Source organism: Tigriopus californicus, chromosome 11 (assembly GCF_007210705.1).
Source record: "Tigriopus californicus strain San Diego chromosome 11, Tcal_SD_v2.1, whole genome shotgun sequence".
Taxonomy (NCBI): domain Eukaryota; kingdom Metazoa; phylum Arthropoda; class Copepoda; order Harpacticoida; family Harpacticidae; genus Tigriopus; species Tigriopus californicus.
In genome coordinates this window covers 7904938-7923181 of record NC_081450.1, presented here as the reverse complement: position 1 = coordinate 7923181, position 18244 = coordinate 7904938, and the positions used below count along the sequence as shown (strand labels likewise).

Here is an 18244-nt window from a genome sequence, read left to right as displayed (position 1 = left end):
TGAGCTTTCTGAGTCTATCAAGAAACAAGTCCCTCATACTTCAAAATGTAATTTGTTGAATATGGTTGTACTTTCTTTTTTCAAGTGCTTTAGTCCAACTTGAGACTGGCAGCATCCGAAAGATCAGTGTGTCAACTACATTTTATTGAGAAATAACACACTAATACTATTGTCATGACAAAAGACACTTTTAACCCTGTGGAATGAGTTGGTTAATAAATCCATGGTGGATCAAATTTGTCATAAATCATTCAAAGCTTTGCCTTATAAGGAAGGGCCCTTGTTTGCAACGTCACACGGCCCAAAGAAAGCGGGAAGAGGCACGATATATTGCTATATAAACTGCGCTTGCCTTGCCTTGAACGCAATTTATTTTCCGGACATTATGTGACCGAGGCACTAATTGAAAATAAGATTTTGATATAATTGGTCAAAAAACACATAAACGCATTATACTTCAATAACAAGGAATTGGCCCAATCGGCCCTTTATTTGGTAGAGGCTGAATGACAAAGCGCCCTGTGGAGTGTAGAACGTAAGACATATTTCGAGAAGCGTAAGGGGGCTATCGGGCTAGTCAAGTAAACGCGTATCCAGATTTCCCTTGCCTTCCTGTGATGGTTGACAGTCCACAGCGGGGCATTCTTGTAGTTAGTTATATTTACAATGAACTGGTAAGAATTGAATCGCTCAGTATTAAGGTTTCACATCAGAAGGTTGCTGTGCTTTTCAGTTACTGCAATGTTACACGTCTCGTGCTTGGTATATATGGTTTTGTCCATAGAGATTTTGGGTTGTTTGATTTCTAGAACGGCCTCTGGTGGAGCCACTGCATTCGAGGCCAGAGGCGACGGGTTCCGGTGGCTCTTCTTCAATTCCGGAGGCCCCTCAAGCCACAACTTCTGGGTGGGCGGGGTGACCAATCCTCTTGGCGGTATACTCGCTTAATTGGACTTGGTGTTAATGTAAGTCCATTGAGCTGGATTAGTATACACTTGTATCTCCATTACTCGATTGCAGACAAACACCTTCAGATTTTCAGGCGGGGAGCAATCATGGAATCCATGTAAAAGGCGGAGGAATTGATATTTTCCATGACTGCTTTGACTCGTTTCTGTAAAGTTACTCCAATGCAGCAAGCCATTAGCTCTAGTCGTGGGAGGGTCAAGGTTTTTATAGGAGCCACCTTAGTTTTTGCAATTAACAGTGATTGATTTGGGCTTTTCACGCAACCTATGTCGCCCGTAAGACAGTTTGTATTTCCCGCTTTCGTTCATGTGAGAGCATACCAACAGCTGTCTAGGAAATAAACAGTCTTGATTTTCCTTGTACATTGAGTAGGTGTGTCTTGCATTTATCTCCCGTAACACCCACCGATTATGGCGCAGTAGGCTACCACAGAATCAACGCTCACCATGGAATTGACGCCACCGCCGCCGCAGCCACAGCCGCCCTGGCCGCCTCCAGGGCCATTGACAACGCCACTGCCACCGAGGTCTCGGCCAAGCAAGATGCCATTCTCACGGCCATCACCAAGTCAGAGGCCGCCATGTCGGCCCACAAAACCCAGCACAGCCGCCGTGCTCCCGACGCCCGTGGCGCCAGGCGCCACCCACGGGTCCGCGCAAACGGACTCAAGCCACACGCCACACAGTATGAAAATGCTCGATTTGACGCCCAGCAAGCTCTCGCCCAAGGCCAACCCCGCCCAGTTCAAGGTCTGGCGCGACAGGTTCAATACTTCCAAGTGCGGTACCTTAGACATTTCAACTCAACACCAGATGGTCTTTAAAAACATCAATGACACGCTCAGCAGCTACCTGGACGTGACCGCTCCTCCAGACACACTTGTTTTCAAATCAACGCCCACACGCCCGTCACTCTACGAGCTGCTGATTCAACGTTTTGAGGAGGATCACCCGCTCTACACGCGCCGAGCCGATTTCTTCAAATGCCGCTAACAACACTCGCAGGTGTGGGATGCATTTTGGACCCTGCTCAACAAACTGGCTGACATGGCCGAACTCAAGAAGTCAATGCCCACACAAATTTGCATCCTACTCACTATTGCTGGCACCATTGACCTGGATCTCAAGCGCGAATTCCTGAAGCTGAAGGACCTGACTGTGCAGGACCTGCGCGCCACTTTGGCCATGTGGAAGAAGGTCAATCAGGCCGCCAAGTCTGACGCCCCATCATTTGAGAAGTCAAGTCCAAGAAATACAGGAGGCCCGCGCAACCAGACCGGCATCTCCCGACATGCAAGGCCTGCAGACATCAACATGCCTTAGGCAAGTGTCGCATTGCCAAAGCTACTTGTGGCTTTTGTCAGAAGACCGGCCATTGCCAGTGGGGGCCTGGCCGTGTCAACCTCTGCCCCGAGGCCAAGCAGGAGGCCGAATCTCACCACTCAGAACCCAAGGGTAAAACTTTCCATGCAGCCCGCCAGGTTGAATAACAGGAGTCCGGAGAGTTGGCCTCCAAGTCTGATGCAGGCGGGACCTTGCCTACAATCCACGCCATCCAAGTGCAGTCTGCCCACGCCCACGGAGTGCTCGCCAAGGCTGCGCCCTTGGCCATCATGCGCATGTACAAAAGCCCTCGCGCCGCGCTATTGAAATGGCCGTCACCCCCGACACCGGGGCTGAAGTCAACTGCATTGCTTTTGATGTTGTCCAGGACGCCGGCTTGGCCATCAAGGATGCCAATATTGAGATAGCCGCCTATGATGGCGTCATTACACTCAAAATTACCTATGGCAATACAACCTTCAAAACGTCGGCCATTGTATCCAAGTCTTTGTCGCGCGACTTTCTTCTCTCTTACCATACGTGCCTCCACCTTAACATCATCAGCAAGTCGTTCCCATTGCCCGCAGAGTCTGCCGGTAAGGTGCCAGACGCGCCCACCACTGTCACGCCCACAGTTAGGCAAATCTCCGCCAAATCGGCCCTCGATTACGGCCCTGACCCGTTCATCAGCCCATTCACTGGCCGGGGCGAGGTCAGCGAGATCAAGCCTGCCACGTACTCAGACGATTCCAAGGAGGCGATTTTGCGCGACTTCCGCGACGTCTTTGTCAACGAGCTGTCGCCAGACGACGGGCCGATGAATTGTCCGCCAGCCAAGATCATCCTCAAGGTCCCCCTGGATTCCGAATCCGCAGACCTCACCACCTTCATCACCAAGGAGGGCAGATTTTGCTACAACAGGATGCCAATGGGCGTCTCCAACGCCGGTGATGAGTTCGGTTTGAAAACTGACCCGCACTTCAATGACATTCCGGACCTCCTCAAGATCATCGAAGATCTGATTTCGTCATCCCAAATGTAGCGTACATAGATGCAGGTGACATATGCTTTTTCGGAGGCGTCGCAGAATACGTACAGTGCCACACGCAGGTTTTTCTTGGTTGATCCAACGTACCTTGGGAAGCAGAGCGTGTCTTGCTGCACAAGTGCTTTGATTGCCGCAACCCATTTGATTTGTAAGTCCGCGGAAAGGGTATCATTCCAATCAATGTTTTGCCGTATCCATATGCTCTGCATGCATATTTTGAGTAGAATGATTTGGGGGACCACCAGGCCTAACGCATCGAAGATGCCTGCAATTTTAGACAACGCTGTGCACTTGGTTTTGACGGCATTGGGGTCCCACTTAGTGGCTACTGAATGGACTTGATAGACTAGCTCATCCGTGCTTGTGTGGAAGGACACGCCTAGGGCTTTTCCCTTTTGTTCATCTGGCTGGAGGTGTAAGAGAGCTTTTGGGTTTAATTTCTCCTCCGATATTGCTTTGCTATATCGGAGCTATATATAGGAGCTATTGGAGTAAAACTTTGAGAATGTGAAGCTTCTCTCTTGAAGCACTTGGAGAAGATTTGGTCAAGCTTGGCAAGGGTTTCAGTCGAGGAGTCAGCAAAGATGGACACATCGTCTACATAATCTACATAAATGTCATTCTTCAAGGTTTGACAGGCCATGGGATGGGAACTGCCATATCCGTTGGCCAGGTCTTGGATCATTGCGTTGACGAGTTATGGTGAGCAGGCCAAGCCGAAAACCAGACTAGAGAAGCGACAGACTCGCACTGCTTGACTCTTGTTGACGCGCCACAAAAACCTAACAAAATCCCTATTGTCTTTCCAATGTCCCCATGCACCTCAAGGCTTGAATGCAGTTGTTTTCTACCTTAAGAATGCGCTGTCTGAACGGAAGTGCCGCCTCCTAGCGTTTATTTTCAAGAGAGTGGATTTTTCAAAATGGTGCACATCTTTTTCTTCTGCTGCCGTTAATTTGCCGCCTACTTGGTCACTAATTACCATGGCTTCCAAGCTCCTTAGCTGCTCCAGGTCTTGTTCAATTGAAGTTTTTCCCATCATCACGGTCACAGTTTGCATCGCCGTTGGGTGGTTACGGCAAATATTGGAGTCAGAAAAGAACATTAAATTACGATCGTTGATAAGGTTCAGCAATATAACCATGTCAGATTTAAAAGCCGTCATGAACGTGGACAGTGCCACCGACGTGGAAGAAAATTTGAAAGCACTCCAGAAGGTGAGCACCCTTCTATTTCCTATCAAAGAGATCGAGGACATTGGAGACAGGAATATCATTTATTATGTCGCTGGATACCTGGTCAAATCAGTATCAGCCAGGCAATCGTGCACGGAATGCAAAATTATCCTGACAAGTGCTTCGGATTAAGAGGTTGTGTTTGATGAAGTCGATATAGAAGACAATAACCCTCTCCAAGCTAAATTCCTCAATCAAGTAAATCGTGGAGGCCTGAAAAAGCCAAGTGATTTGGTTTTTCTCGCTTGCCTTCGGATTTGGTCCTTTTATAATGACTTAACAAATATTGTAGAGCTGAAGAAGCTCTTGATTTCATTTCAAAGTGCAAGGGAGACATTTGCCGAGGCCTTTCTTAAAAGTTTGCAAGGTGATGTAATGGGCAACAATTTGATGAACACTTCGTGCTCAGAGGGCCATGAGTTTGTGGATATTATGAAGAAAATGGCCCAACAGATGTTCAATTGTTTTGGGAAGAATCTCTGCGCCGAAGCTAATTCAGCCTCTCATGCTGCCAAGGCAAACAAGAGAATAGGAGAGAAAAAACTGAAGAAACTAAACTCGGAATGAATAATTTATTGGATCGTCTCTCTATGCGGTAACAAGCAACAAATAAAGTGTTTCTAAGTAGAGTATGTAAAGTCGACTTAAGCCAACGTGTTCAGTAATGGCATAGGACTACTCACGTACGATCCCATTTGTAGTGGTATTTACACGGAGCTTTAGTATTCCTTGGTCTAAGCCAGTTGTTTGATGATGCCTGGTGGGAAAAAGTTCACTTTCCTAGTCTCAAATTTCTGCATGAAAACTTGCTGGCTGAATTCAACCCCGGGTTTTGTTGATACACATCCCGAAAAGATGGCCGCTATCCAAAGAATTTCTTAGAACTCTCTCCTGACAAGATTGGAACCTCCAGCGTGGGCAACTTTTACGTGGCTCGCGCACCTAAATGTCCTGGAACCGAGGGGGGGGTGTCTCCTAACCATGACTCTATCTTAAGGGGTGGGTCCACGGATGGAGTAGACAATTTATTAATTGTTTCTTCCCAGGCAAGGCTGTCAGGACTGTTGAGATATGCAAACTTTTGTCTGGTCTCCCAAATTGACACTGGAGTTGGCCTGAGCGAGCTGGAATCGAGTGTCTCCAGTCCGGCTGCGAGTCCACTGACTGGTCTTCATGCTGCCGTCCCATTCCTCGTATGGAGAATGGTGGGTCTTACTCCTCCTCCTTGAACGTACCAACAGCTCTATAGCTTCTTGTCCCTGCCCCACATTTGTTTTGAACTGGGTGGGCATTTATGTGGCATTTGCAACTTCATATTGCCCATTTCCTCCTGCAAAGATCGCATCATGGCTTGCAGGCCCGAGTAATTATCCGGTAGAGGGGAGCTTGGCATAATTAAAGGCACATCTGATGACTCAAAGAAAGCTTCCAGTGGTTTATCCTTTTGGTTTGACACGGTCTTTGGCCGAGTAACCGTTAGTTTCACCTTCATGGGTTTAGAAGGCGAAACCATGGTCATCTTTCTTGTTTGGTCGATCACTAGTCCTTGGAACATCGCCGTCATCCGAGTCCATTTCCATTCCGACCGCGTCTCGATAACTCACTTTCGCCTTCTTGTAACTCTGGCAAGCCTTCTCGTGTTGCTGACTTTATATTACTTGTTCTGATTCGTCCATGACTTCGATGACTTCTGCTTGACGTTGCTGCAGTTTCTCAAATTGGCAGGTTTGTAAAACATAACCAACTTGTCTTTATTTATGTTCATCCTTTTCCAATTCGTTATTTACTTGGGTGAGTTTTGATTCTTGGCTGTGAGTAAAAGATCTCAATCTGAGTGTTGCGATTATGAATCTTCTCTTGCTTCTCCATCCGTAGGATCACCTTGGGATTTGACATAGCCATATCAGGTTCAAAACGGTCCGTAAATTGCTTGCGTCAGTTAGACTGCCGAGGAAGTGTCAATATGAAATCGTTTGGTAACAGTTCTTTCGACTCAAAGAAGTTTTGAATTGCTCCAGGCAAAATAAGGTGTTTAATTGTGGGCAAGTTATTCAGCAATCAACCGCGACACAAAATGATGGGATTCATAAATTGATCCCGAATAAATGAGTTATATGCTTTCTAAAAGGGGGAGCTAAAAGCAATCTGACCCCAACATAGTTGATAGCACGAACAGTAACACTATTTGATTCTTGAGTGTAAGTCGTCAAAAACAAAGTCGTGAATTTGTCATAAAATTCCTGTGCACTCACAGCACAGAATTCAATGTTGGGAATGTGTTTCCACGATTCCCTGGCACTCAAAAGATTTTTTGTGATTCTTAGCGCGGTCAATTTAACGTCTTATTCAACACCTGGAAGTCTTGATACAAAATCAATTAAGAAATCAATCAAAAATTCAATAATCTAGTGAATCTGTTTCAAAGATTCCTGGGTCGCGGCTCCAAAAAGAACTATTAACTGCTTCTTTGTCAAGAGCCGTTTACAGCCTCATAATCATATGGGTATAGAAGGACCCAAATCTGACCGGGTTGAGGTTCAAAGTTCTTCAATTGGACATGGGTGAAAGGTCCTGACTTATTGATTCCCGTGGTGAACGGAATACATGGAACTGTTGACCCAAGCACTAGATAAAAATACCTTGATAGCTCTCAAAGAAAGATGGAGAGCACCTAGTGCAAGGGCTTCAATTGCTTAGACCTAACTTAAGGCCTCCGGTTATAACCCTAATCAGGGCATACAATCAATAGTTTCTTCCTGCGTTCTGACCCCATAAAATCTGAAATGAAATAGTCTTTTAAAACATTGTGTGTGACTACTACTTTATGGTCTGCCCTTTGGTTGACCTTACTACCATTTTGTCGAACCATTTCAAGAAGTTGGCCGACTTGACCCGTCCCCTCACACTGAATTAGAGCCATTGAAGATATCAATCAAATCCAATATCCTCTGATCGTCTATTTTACTGTACGTTTGAGAACCTTGTGTCCAGGATCCAGATAGGACTCAAAACTGAAGAGAAAGTCATGTAAATGATCCCTTATTGGTGACTAAGTGTCCACAAGTGTGGGCAAAGCAGCATTATGTTTTGCAGCCCAGAGACCGCCCATCCTGATTTCCCAGGACTTGGCCGTCCAAAGACCTAAGTTCTGTCACCAGGACATGTAAATGTAGGCAACCAAGGGAGGCAACCATATGGATACATTTGAAATAAGAATAAGGTTGATCAGCATGAAGAAGTTTAAATTATTGACGTCTGATTGGGAAGACAGCGAGCTTTTGTGAGTGAGTGTCTCTTAGCCTGCCTCCCTTGCCTGTGAATCTGTGTAAAAGAATGTCAATTATGTATTTCTCTTAAAAGTGTCCTTACATAGAGGACCAGAGACATGACCGACAAGGCAAGTTTGATTGCTCTCAGATCTCTGACCAAGATGAATCATTTGATTGGCCATTACTCCCCACATTGTCAACGGCATTCATGAGACCTTGAGAGAGCATTAAAGGTTTCTAAAAATCTTGTAAAAAGCCAGTGGGAATTTCAACTCTGTAAACTCTAACCCCAGACGGCCAACAGCAACCTGTGTCCAACCCTGAGACCTCAACTTGGGGACCCATACTCTTATTTTCAATCAACTAATGTCAAGTGTTTGTAATTAGACCTTGGGACCCCATTCCATACTTTTAGCCTAGACTAGAGCCACTATAATAGAAGAGTGCGCGCATGAGATTTTTGGTCCCAAAACGTAGTTTCCATTGTACTGTGGTTCTTCAGTTCACCCCCAAGGCGGCTTTTCCTGTGTTATGTATTTACTTCATTATTGTTGAACTCCGCAAGAATATAAATCGGGTGCAAGATTTTTTTAATTTTATAGTCTCTACGACCGTAAAATATAATAATTTAGATGATTCGGAAGGTTCAGATTCACAATTGATGCAACCTTACCCTGGATTGGCAAAAGTGATGCGTACATTTTGTTAAACTACCATTTGCCAAGCTTCAACTTAAGGTAGAGGTAAGTGTAATTTCATTCATATTCATTTCCTTCGTTTAAAAATGTCAAGTTCTATGGAATTGATAGTAGAGTAAAAATTGAAAGTGTTGTTGAAAACATCAAATAACAAGAATGTTGGCATTCAAAAACATGCACCGATACGAACTTGGCATTCCTGAATGGGCGGACACAAACTTCTTTACTAAATTCCAACGCTCCTTCAGGCATACATCCCTGCATTATGCGTCAGGGATGGTCCAGGGAGGTAACATTAGGTTAAATCAGGTCGAGTTTGATTACACATTTGAATCAATACTCGAAACATCTGTTTGATGAATAAATGTAGACAAGTAACCCTAAAAAGGATAACACAAATGTAATGAAAATAGGCTCCACTTATACCTATAATCTTTCACCATCATCATTATAAACAGTTTACAAAACTATAAACAGTCACCGTTCAGTATCGCCGTTTCCGGCTCATGTGCATTGAACATAGAAACCTTTGACTTGCCTTCAGGATTGCCAAAGTGAACTTCAAACATGGCCCAATTCATCTCTGAAAAAGGCGATGAAACTAGTATCATCCCATTCACTCAACAACACGCACACAAAAATATTTCGGAGAAAAAATGAGTTTCTTACTCCATCCTAGAATTAGAAACTAAGTCTTGACATTTGCTATGACAAATATTGTAGGCGCACATTTTGGCATCCCTGTCAACACAGCCGGAAGCAGGGTTGCGTTATCAGAGATTGTCAACCTTCCGGCCCGACTAATTTGTCATTTTAAAGGCCTTAAAGATTATAGATTTTTTTAAAAAATGCACACAATTCATTTTCTTGCTACGTTTTACAACAATGAAGTAAATACATAACACAGGAAAAGCCGCCTTGGGGATGAACAAAAGAACCACAAAACAATAAAAACGACGTTTTGGGACCAAAAATCTCATGCGCGTACTCTTCTATTATAGTGGCTCTAGCCTAGACTATAAAGTTGTCGGCCTGCGGAGTGACCTGGCCTATAACCATATCAGTCCAAAAATGGAAGAAATGAAGAAAACCAACAAACCATGAGTTCAGTTTAGCCTTGATACATATTGAATTCATATGAATTTAATTGGGTTGTTAGGTCTTTTGATTATGAAATGCTTTAGAAAAAGCCCATTAAGTTACATCTTTTTTGGCGTATCAGATATATTTCTGTCAACACAATTTTATGTTACTTTTTCAAGTTTGCCCTCCTTCTGAAATACTAAGGTACAAGAGCATTGTAAAAATAACTTATCACCTGACATTTTTATCTCTTTGGTCAAAAGGGCTCTTACTTATTAAACCTGTACGTACTATGTATGATGATTGATGACACTCTTTATAGATTACATTGTTTGTGGCTGAAAGCTTTTGTAACAGTCAAAAGTAAATATATTTGGGTTCAAGTAAGCATTAGGATTGACCAAAATTTGCATATAAATATGGTCTTATTAACAGCTAATTTGCAGATAAACTTGGAAATAAACTTGTCAAAACATTGGTTCCGACTCTTTCTGGAGGGCTGTAAATGCTATTTTTGCTTTCCCAATCAAGCAATAATTGAGGGAAAGGAAAATTCTGGGATATTTAAGTTTTTTGCACAAAAAGATGCACATAAAATTGGCAAAATTTGCAGGATGCAAGTTTTGGTTGGCTCTAGTAATCATGCAAGATTTTTGTACCATCATAAGGTAATAATTATGATGATAATGCGAAGAAAGATGAAGATCTATAGATATACTATTTTGCACTTGAAAAGACACAACTAGTTCAAACGCACCACTGTTTCCTTTCACGAAGAGTATATTTGAGGCTATAACTTGACATTATTTTTAAATTGACAAGTGGTCAATGAGTTGGTTTTTTCCTCAATTTCAGAAGTCGGCTTATTCCAAGAATAGAGTAAAAGTGACAAAACTAGATTATTCTCCAAATTCTTTGGATATAATTGACACAAATGTGGACAGGAATAGAAAAGGAATTTTACCAGAAGAGGGCTACCAAAGGGAGAGGGACTTTTCAAACTCTCTCCCAAAGTTTTGCCATGAAGGAGTTGAGTGTCAATTGGTCAATGGGACATTGGTAACTTCAACAGATGTCAAGTTTCATTCGGCCTTCAGGAGAAACGCATCATTCCGGTTGGACCCTTCGCGTTGTTCATACAATAGTTAGTTGTTTTTAAAGATTCGTCTCCTTTGTTTTAGGTATAGCCCAAGACATAAACGGTATTTGGAGAAAGAAAGAGCATCATGTGATAATATGATTGTAATTGATGCATTTGGTAATAACTTAACTTTATGCATGCAATTGCGAGATTTCAAAGATGAAGCATTTTTAAGACATGCATGGGCACGTCTGAATATCTCGATTTTTGGAACTAATAATGTTTCGAATGATGTTTCAATTGATCAATTGAATCTTCAATTTGCCATTGGCTATGTTTTGGGGGAGACATTTTCAAGCATTTCTGGGTTTGTCATTAACCGAAACTTTTATGGTACAATTTATATGAAAGATGCCATTCACTATCTGGAACCGCATGGAAGACAATCACGGGATATGCATATTCTTGGAAATGGTCTCTCCACATTACTTCACAAGTATAAGGAACACATCCGTGAGACAGTTTTCCGTACTTTTTTCATTGATCATGTTTATTTTAGACGACGACTTGACGATCCTTTGAATGGTTTGAATCGTTCAAGAAAACGCCAAAACACTTCAAAATCTATGACAAGAAGATGGTGTGACCTCACACTTGTGGCGGACCACCTTTTTTTTCAAGAAATAGGAGAGGAATCGGTGGAAAATGCTATCGTTCAAATGTTGTGGCATATTCGAGAGGCAAATGCTCTTTTTCAGTCTAAGGATTTTGATAACGATGGGTTAAGCGAATGCATTGGGTTCTCGGTTTCCGAAATCACCCTCTTCACACGGGCAGCAAGTCCAGTGAACCTTTTAACTGGTTATTTTGGAATGCCGGAGGACTTTTTAAAACGATTTTCTCGGTATAACTTTGAGGGCTTTTGTCTTGGAGTCCTCTTCACAAATCGGGCTTTCGAAGAACTTGTTTTGGGTCTTTCTTGGCGTGGCAACCCAAAGGCAGAAGGAGTCGGGGGGATCTGTCAGAGCCGGGTCCGAATCAAAGCGGAAACAAATGCTTACAGCTTCAATGCCCTTTTCATAAGCTTAAAAAGTTCGCAAGAAGACCGCATTCCATTGCGTATGGGGGTTCTGAATTTAGTTCATGAGCTTATGCATAGCTTTGGTGCAAAACATGATCCTGATCCCAAAGATAGTTCAAATTGTACGCCAATTGACAAGGTAATTATATAAATAAACTTCTTTTCATTCATCGCTGAAAATAAAATGACATTTGACTTGCCTAACAGTGGACGAATGGACGTTTTCTCATGTCCAAATACTCCAACGATGGCCACAAACTTAATCATGAGATCATCTCACCATGTACGAAAAGCATGGTTGTTCAAAATCTATCTTCTCCAAAGAGAACTTCATGCCTTGTTGTGACTCATGATAGTTTCTGTGGCGACGGGATTACACAAGGATTCGAAGAATGTGATTGCGGAACTACCTTCCAATGTATTGCCTCTCAGGCGTGTTGCTACACTCCTGATGACATGAACATAACACGCCCTTGTAAAAAAAGAAAGCTTGAAGACTGTCCATCATAATCTGTAATCAAATTGCCAAATGCACGAAACTGGAACGTGGAAGCCTGGGAGATGGTGATTCTAAATGAGAACAATTCTTTTGGTGTACCTGTCACCTCTAAGAGTATGTATTTTTATTGCTTTTGGAATAGGGGATGCTATTCTGCTCCCCATTGAAACGTAAACAATAACAAATGCTGGCCCTGGCAAGAACCGAAGTACTGGCTTGTAATCCAGTAATTTAGGAAGCACCGCAGGGCAACCTGTGTGCTTCTTGTATGATGAAGCCTTTGCCGTTTGATCCCTTTCTCAGAACAACTATTGCAGAAAATGAATGAAGTACTTGAGTTTTGAAATGGTTTGATCTTGAACATCTATTTAGTATTATATCTAATGTATTTGACCTCTAAACGTGATTTTTTGGTCTTCAATAATTGCACAGAAGGTGACTTTTGAAGCAAACAGACAACCTCACGTGCAAGAATATCACATTTTCTTTTGTTCTCATAACGGGCTTGATTGTTTTATGCATTGTATACAAATGATAATATCATAAGAATTGTAAGACGTTTGTAAATATAAGTGAAAAAGCTTTAATAATATCAAGTTTGAATTAATATTGTATGCTAACGGTCCAGCGGTTTTTGCTTTAAAAATGTCCAAAATACGACTTCAAATCAGTGGGTGCATATGAAGGATCATTATTTGAGGCTAATGGAATTTTCTATTTTTTTAAAAGCGGGAATTGAATTGAAAATTGATTAAATCGTTAGAAATTTGAAGGAAAAAGTGAGTGTAATTTTGAGAAACCCCAAACATACACTTTGTTCTGTTAAAAAATTTGCGGTTTTGTCATCTAATTTTATCAATAGACGTTGGATGGAACAACACGTGGGACTTTTTTTTTAAAGTCTTTATTGAGAGACGAGCATCTCATTGGATGTATACAGTTTTCAATACAATACAATATTGTAGCAATACTGATTCCAAATGGGTTTCCACGGACGTGGACAATCAGCTTGGGAGCAGGGCTACAAGTACCCGATGATTTACTCGGATTGTGCCCTCTCGTGAGGGGAATAAATGGTGATGGAAACAGAGTTGTATTAGTCTTTTAAGCAAGGGTCTGGACGTCACGGTCGTTTATCGTGACTCGACACTTCATACAAGTGGATGGACGGTTCGGCATCAATTCCACTACAAAGCCCCTTCCTGTGAAAAGTTCGTCCCGAGCGTGGTAAAGCTCTTTGTTGGTAACACCAATGTTGTAGCACTAAGGTGGGTATTGTTCCGTCCACCAGCCAGGGGTGAAAGGTCCTGACTTTTTGAATTCCCGTGGTGAACGGAAACATGGAACTCCTGACCCAAGCACTAGGTAAAAATACCTTGATAGCTCTCAAGAGATGGAGAGCACCTAGTAAAAGGGCTTAAAATTCTTAGATCTATCTTAAGGCCTCCGGTTATAACCCTAATCAGGGCATACAGCTACTAGTTTGAGCTTCCTTTATCAGGGCCTCAAACAATCATCAATTGACTAAGGATACAAATCGCTAGCTACCTCTACTCCCATGGATACAGATCAATCTTGGTTGTCTGGCATACACCTGGGCAATCTTCAAGGCTACTATCCTGCAAAATGTGGTCACTATCCTAGTCTAAATGCGTCAATCGCAGTTGACCTCTACTCTAGAGTCTAACTACTGATTTCTGCTACAAGAGAGATGAACTTTAGCTACAGTTGAATGGAAATCACTTGCTACCTCTACTCCCTACGATGTCAGCACGATCTTGGCCGTCTGGGAATCTAGGCTACTCTTCAAGGCAAACTTTATGGTTCAATCTACTTTATTCTATATATACATGGAATGACACTCTACACAATCAGCTGTCTTGCTTGGGTAATGAATGAGGGGTAATTGCTTGGCCATGGAAGAAGGAAACATACATGGATAGAGAATGGTCAGATCCTACTTTTGACGAGGGGTATTCTTGAGTCCAACGGGGATCCACGGCTATGACGTCGAATCAATTGGATTGAAGGTCCAGGATCGAATTGACGGAGAATAACTCAGAAGTTGCACCTTACTCAGCTCCAGAGACTGTTCAACAGGTCTATGCTGGCTCACTGATGTATGCAATGCACTTCCCCAGGTCCTCTTGACTTTGCACGGCTTCCTGGGTCCCGACTCCAAACGTTGACTCTCACTACTCTGATTTCAAAATAGGTCGACTTGACTTCCGGCACTTCTAACAAAATTGTCCTTGATTCAACTACCAGCAAGAGAGCTTCAAGTTGGGAGTTGTTATTCCTTTCAATGTTCAATGGTGACTGTCCTTTTTTTTGGACGATTTGTTTTTCGTCAAATGGGGCAGCTTGGCAAGCCAGCTTGTGCGTGTTCATTCGAGACAGCTTGGACACGCCATTTCACGATGGCGTGGGTTTGTTGATTCACGCTAGCTTGGGGCCCGCCAGTTTAAGACAGCTTAGACGCCGTTTCCCGCTAGCCTGGGCCCGCCAATGTAAGACAGCTTAGACACGCCGATTCGGCGTGACTTGGACACGCTGGTGATTGTTTGTTACACAGGGTGTTCATTTTTCCCAGATGTTGCAATACACTGTTCCGTAACCAATTGTTCTCCCTGTACATCATTTTTCCATAACATATTAGAATGATGTACTCAATTGTGCATGGAACAGGTATGATGATGATGAGAGCAGAACCAATTCCAAATAGCCAACCCCAATGGTTGCTTGACTGGCCCAAGATGGGCCTGAACGGAAGATTTAGGTCGTCCAAGTCGATGGGTGCACCCGGGATTGCAGCGTGCGATATCATTTCTGCAATGTCAGTGGGCGTTAGGCGTATTGTCTCGTTTCTCATCTCATGTCGGACGTCCAGGATAATTTGTAGATCCAGGACTGGCATATGTGGTATCCGAATGGTTGTTTCTAAGGGGAAGACTGTCGAATTTCTCAGGAGAGAAACAAAATATTCCTTGGTAGCCAAAGAACAACCATTAGGGATACGCAGGGTGGTTTGACCAGGCTCAATTGAAATGATTCGGCTCTGGGATTTGTCTTCGCATTCCTGCTGGGGTTGACGACTTTCCGAAGCTGTGGCCAGCACTGTGTCGGTTTGGGTGACAGTTAGTTCTAATGATTGTACTAATCTCACCTTGTGTTGGCATTGGACATGAGCTTCCTTCGTCAGTCCGCGGAACAGGAGGTGGAGGCAAGATGGTATGCTATCCTTTCGCTGGACTCGCAAAGCCGGGCACAGGTGCAATGTACCCACGTTGAGGCATACTTAGACATTGGTTTCCGCTAAATCCAAGTATAACGTGTTCTCGTTATTGGTGGCCAACACATGATTATTTCCGCCGAGGAATAATTCAATGCCGTGATGTACCAACTAAGGCGTTTGTAAGAAGCGGTACATCTCCAGTGTCTCCAGTGTGTTAAAGATGGGTATTGGGATGATCACTCGAACTATTGATCCCTCCACTTGCGCATGGCAGGGCAAAGCATAGAAACCCATGAGGTGGTCGTTAGAAATGGCTACTTTCATGTCCTCAGGTATTTTGGCTTTGATTCTTTGCAACTCAGCTTGCACTTGCATTGGGCTCACAAGGTGCAAGTCTACTTGTCCTTGCAGTGCTTGCATGAGGGTGGTTAGGATGTCATACAGGGACTGAGTGTATGCCACTAAGGATCAATATGTGGCATCTATCTTCATCATGGCTTCTCATATGTTTTGTTCATCGTCAATCTTGCTCTCAGTCACTAGTTGGCTAGTGGGTGCACGGCTTTTTCCAGGAACAAGATTTTCCGGGAATTCTCCTGCGTTAGCCTGGTCAGGATCTGGACCCCATGAACTAAGTGGTCGTTATCCTCTCTCAGTTGGTCTATGCTCAATGCCAAAAGTTGAGAATAGAACAAGTTACTGAGGCCGGCTCCAATAGAGGTCAGGGCTGCAACCAGAAGTGCTGAACGGGGTTCTGGTTGGGAATCATTAGCCTTTGTCAACCGTCTATTGCCGCTGACGGCGGTAATGTCTTCAATGCTGGCTTTAGCGGTGGTCACCTGCTCCCGGACTAACCAAATCTGGAAGGCCAGGTACCGTCCATTCATTTGCCTTGACTTCAGGGAGATGGACTTCCAAATGGCTTGGAGGTATCCATCTATGTTCAAGATGTTTTGAAGTTGGGAGAAGAGTGGGGTGATGTAAAGTTCGCCTGTTAGGACAATAGCAGTAAAATCAGTGGCAATGGTGCCACTTCTTTGGAACACGAGGGGACAAGATTTTATTGAGCCAACAATAGCTACCCAATACATGATCACTGAGCTTTGATAAAATATGTTGCTTGGTGGGATATTGAGGGATACTGATCCTCGAGTCATGGTGGTAAGCATTTATAACTATATGATCATTGTAGGTCTGCTGTCTTGACTACTGCCGGTATGCAAACCTGTTCCACCAACAAACTCGCAATACGATCATGAATTTGGATGCATATGTTCATTGTGCCTGGTTTATAAATCGCTACTTTGACCCCCTCTCGGTAATTGTTGTCAATAATACCCATCAGCATAGAAATTCCATTTTTGAATGCTAATGAGCTTGCCTTGTGTTGGACCCTTTGCACTAAGAGTACCGACCTGACCATTTTTTGTGATATGGCCAGTTCGTCATTGCTCCAAGTGGCTAAATCTTGGGCCGGAATGACAGATTTTGGACATGACATGTCCCCAAACTGTCCAGTCCTGCTGCCTCCTCGGTGCTGTAGTGAGGTAATCTTGCCTTGTGTTGGACCCTTTGCACTAAGAGTACCGACCTGACAATTTTTTGTGATATGGCCAGTTCGTCATTGCTCCAAGTGGCTAAATCTTGGGCCGGAATGACAGATTTTGGACATGACATGTCCCCAAACTGTCCAGCTAGCTTCACAGTAACATGCCCAGGAGTCTGGACAAGGCGGTCCAGTTTGCTAGGTTAGTGTTGAGGTGTGTTGGACACCCGATGGCTCATTTTCTTCACAACCTCAGACTTCAGGGGGCATGGAGTGGTTCAGCTCATCTTGTTTTGCTTGGTTTGATGTCTCACAGGTTTCCAGGATTCACGAATCTGTTCTTGGCTCCGCAGACAGACTATTGGAAATGTTAATGTGAAGAATGCTGAACAACTTATTTCCCACTATAGAAGGAATATTGGAAAGGTTACTGTGAAGTTGGTTCGAACAATTGTGATGTCCACTGGGTCATGCTTACAATCCGATGCGTTCTGAACCGCCCCTCTGATCCTGGTCTGGGAAAGTAGAAGAAGTTATGTACAATCAAGTAGTACCTCAAAGATTGACTGTTTACGGGTGTCACCCAACGAGACTTTTATACTGGGTCCTCGGTTTTGCTCTATTGATCCAGTGATGAGTTACTCTCCATTCGCCCCCGCTTGCCCGACGACGTTCGCTGCCTGAAGCCTGTTGATCGAGGGGTGCTGACGTGGCGCAAGCGCTTTGTGCCCCGATTGAGGTTAGGAGAGTCTGGCATATCTTCATCACCAGTCCGGGATGGAGTTTCATTGTCTTGGGATTCAGGTTTGTATGGTTCGGCCACATCCTTAGCAATGCCTTCATCCGGGATTGACACAGGGTCAGGGATGTGGCCATGCTCCTCTGGTGGAGGCTGTTCTCCGCCATCTTGATCCGGCTTCTGTTCTGCACCACCTTGACCTGATTTGTGCGAACGTTGGATAGCAGTTCCTGGAGTTCTTGGAAGGAGAAGAACTTTGCTGCTCACAGTGCCACTGTTGAATGTCCAATCGTTTGCATGTTTCCCATTACGTGTTGCTTGAACGATAGGTTGCCAAGAAGAATTAATTGTAAATCATTTTGCAATGGGCCAAGCTAACGGCGTTGGTAGTTTACTGAGATCCCAGGGGTGCGCTTTCATAAGCCGGTCTCAGCTCATT

General features: G+C 43.8%; 1 protein-coding gene across 2 annotated transcripts in view; it reads left to right on the top strand.

The window, feature by feature from the left end:
- The window catches only part of LOC131891054 (disintegrin and metalloproteinase domain-containing protein 10-like), a 47537-nt gene extending 34859 nt beyond the window's left edge, over nt 1-12678 (top strand). The window contains exons 2-6 of one of the 2 annotated variants that reach the window (XM_059240548.1): nt 810-965; nt 10480-10739; nt 10806-11201; nt 11265-11925; nt 11994-12678. In XM_059240548.1, the coding sequence (XP_059096531.1) occupies nt 810-965; nt 10480-10739; nt 10806-11201; nt 11265-11925; nt 11994-12296 (1776 nt within the window). In that variant the 3' untranslated portion in view covers nt 12297-12678. The remainder of the gene's footprint in view (nt 1-809; nt 966-10479; nt 10740-10805; nt 11202-11264; nt 11926-11993) is intronic. The other variant, XM_059240549.1, reaches the window with a different exon arrangement.
- The last annotated feature ends 5566 nt before the right edge of the window (nt 12679-18244 follow it).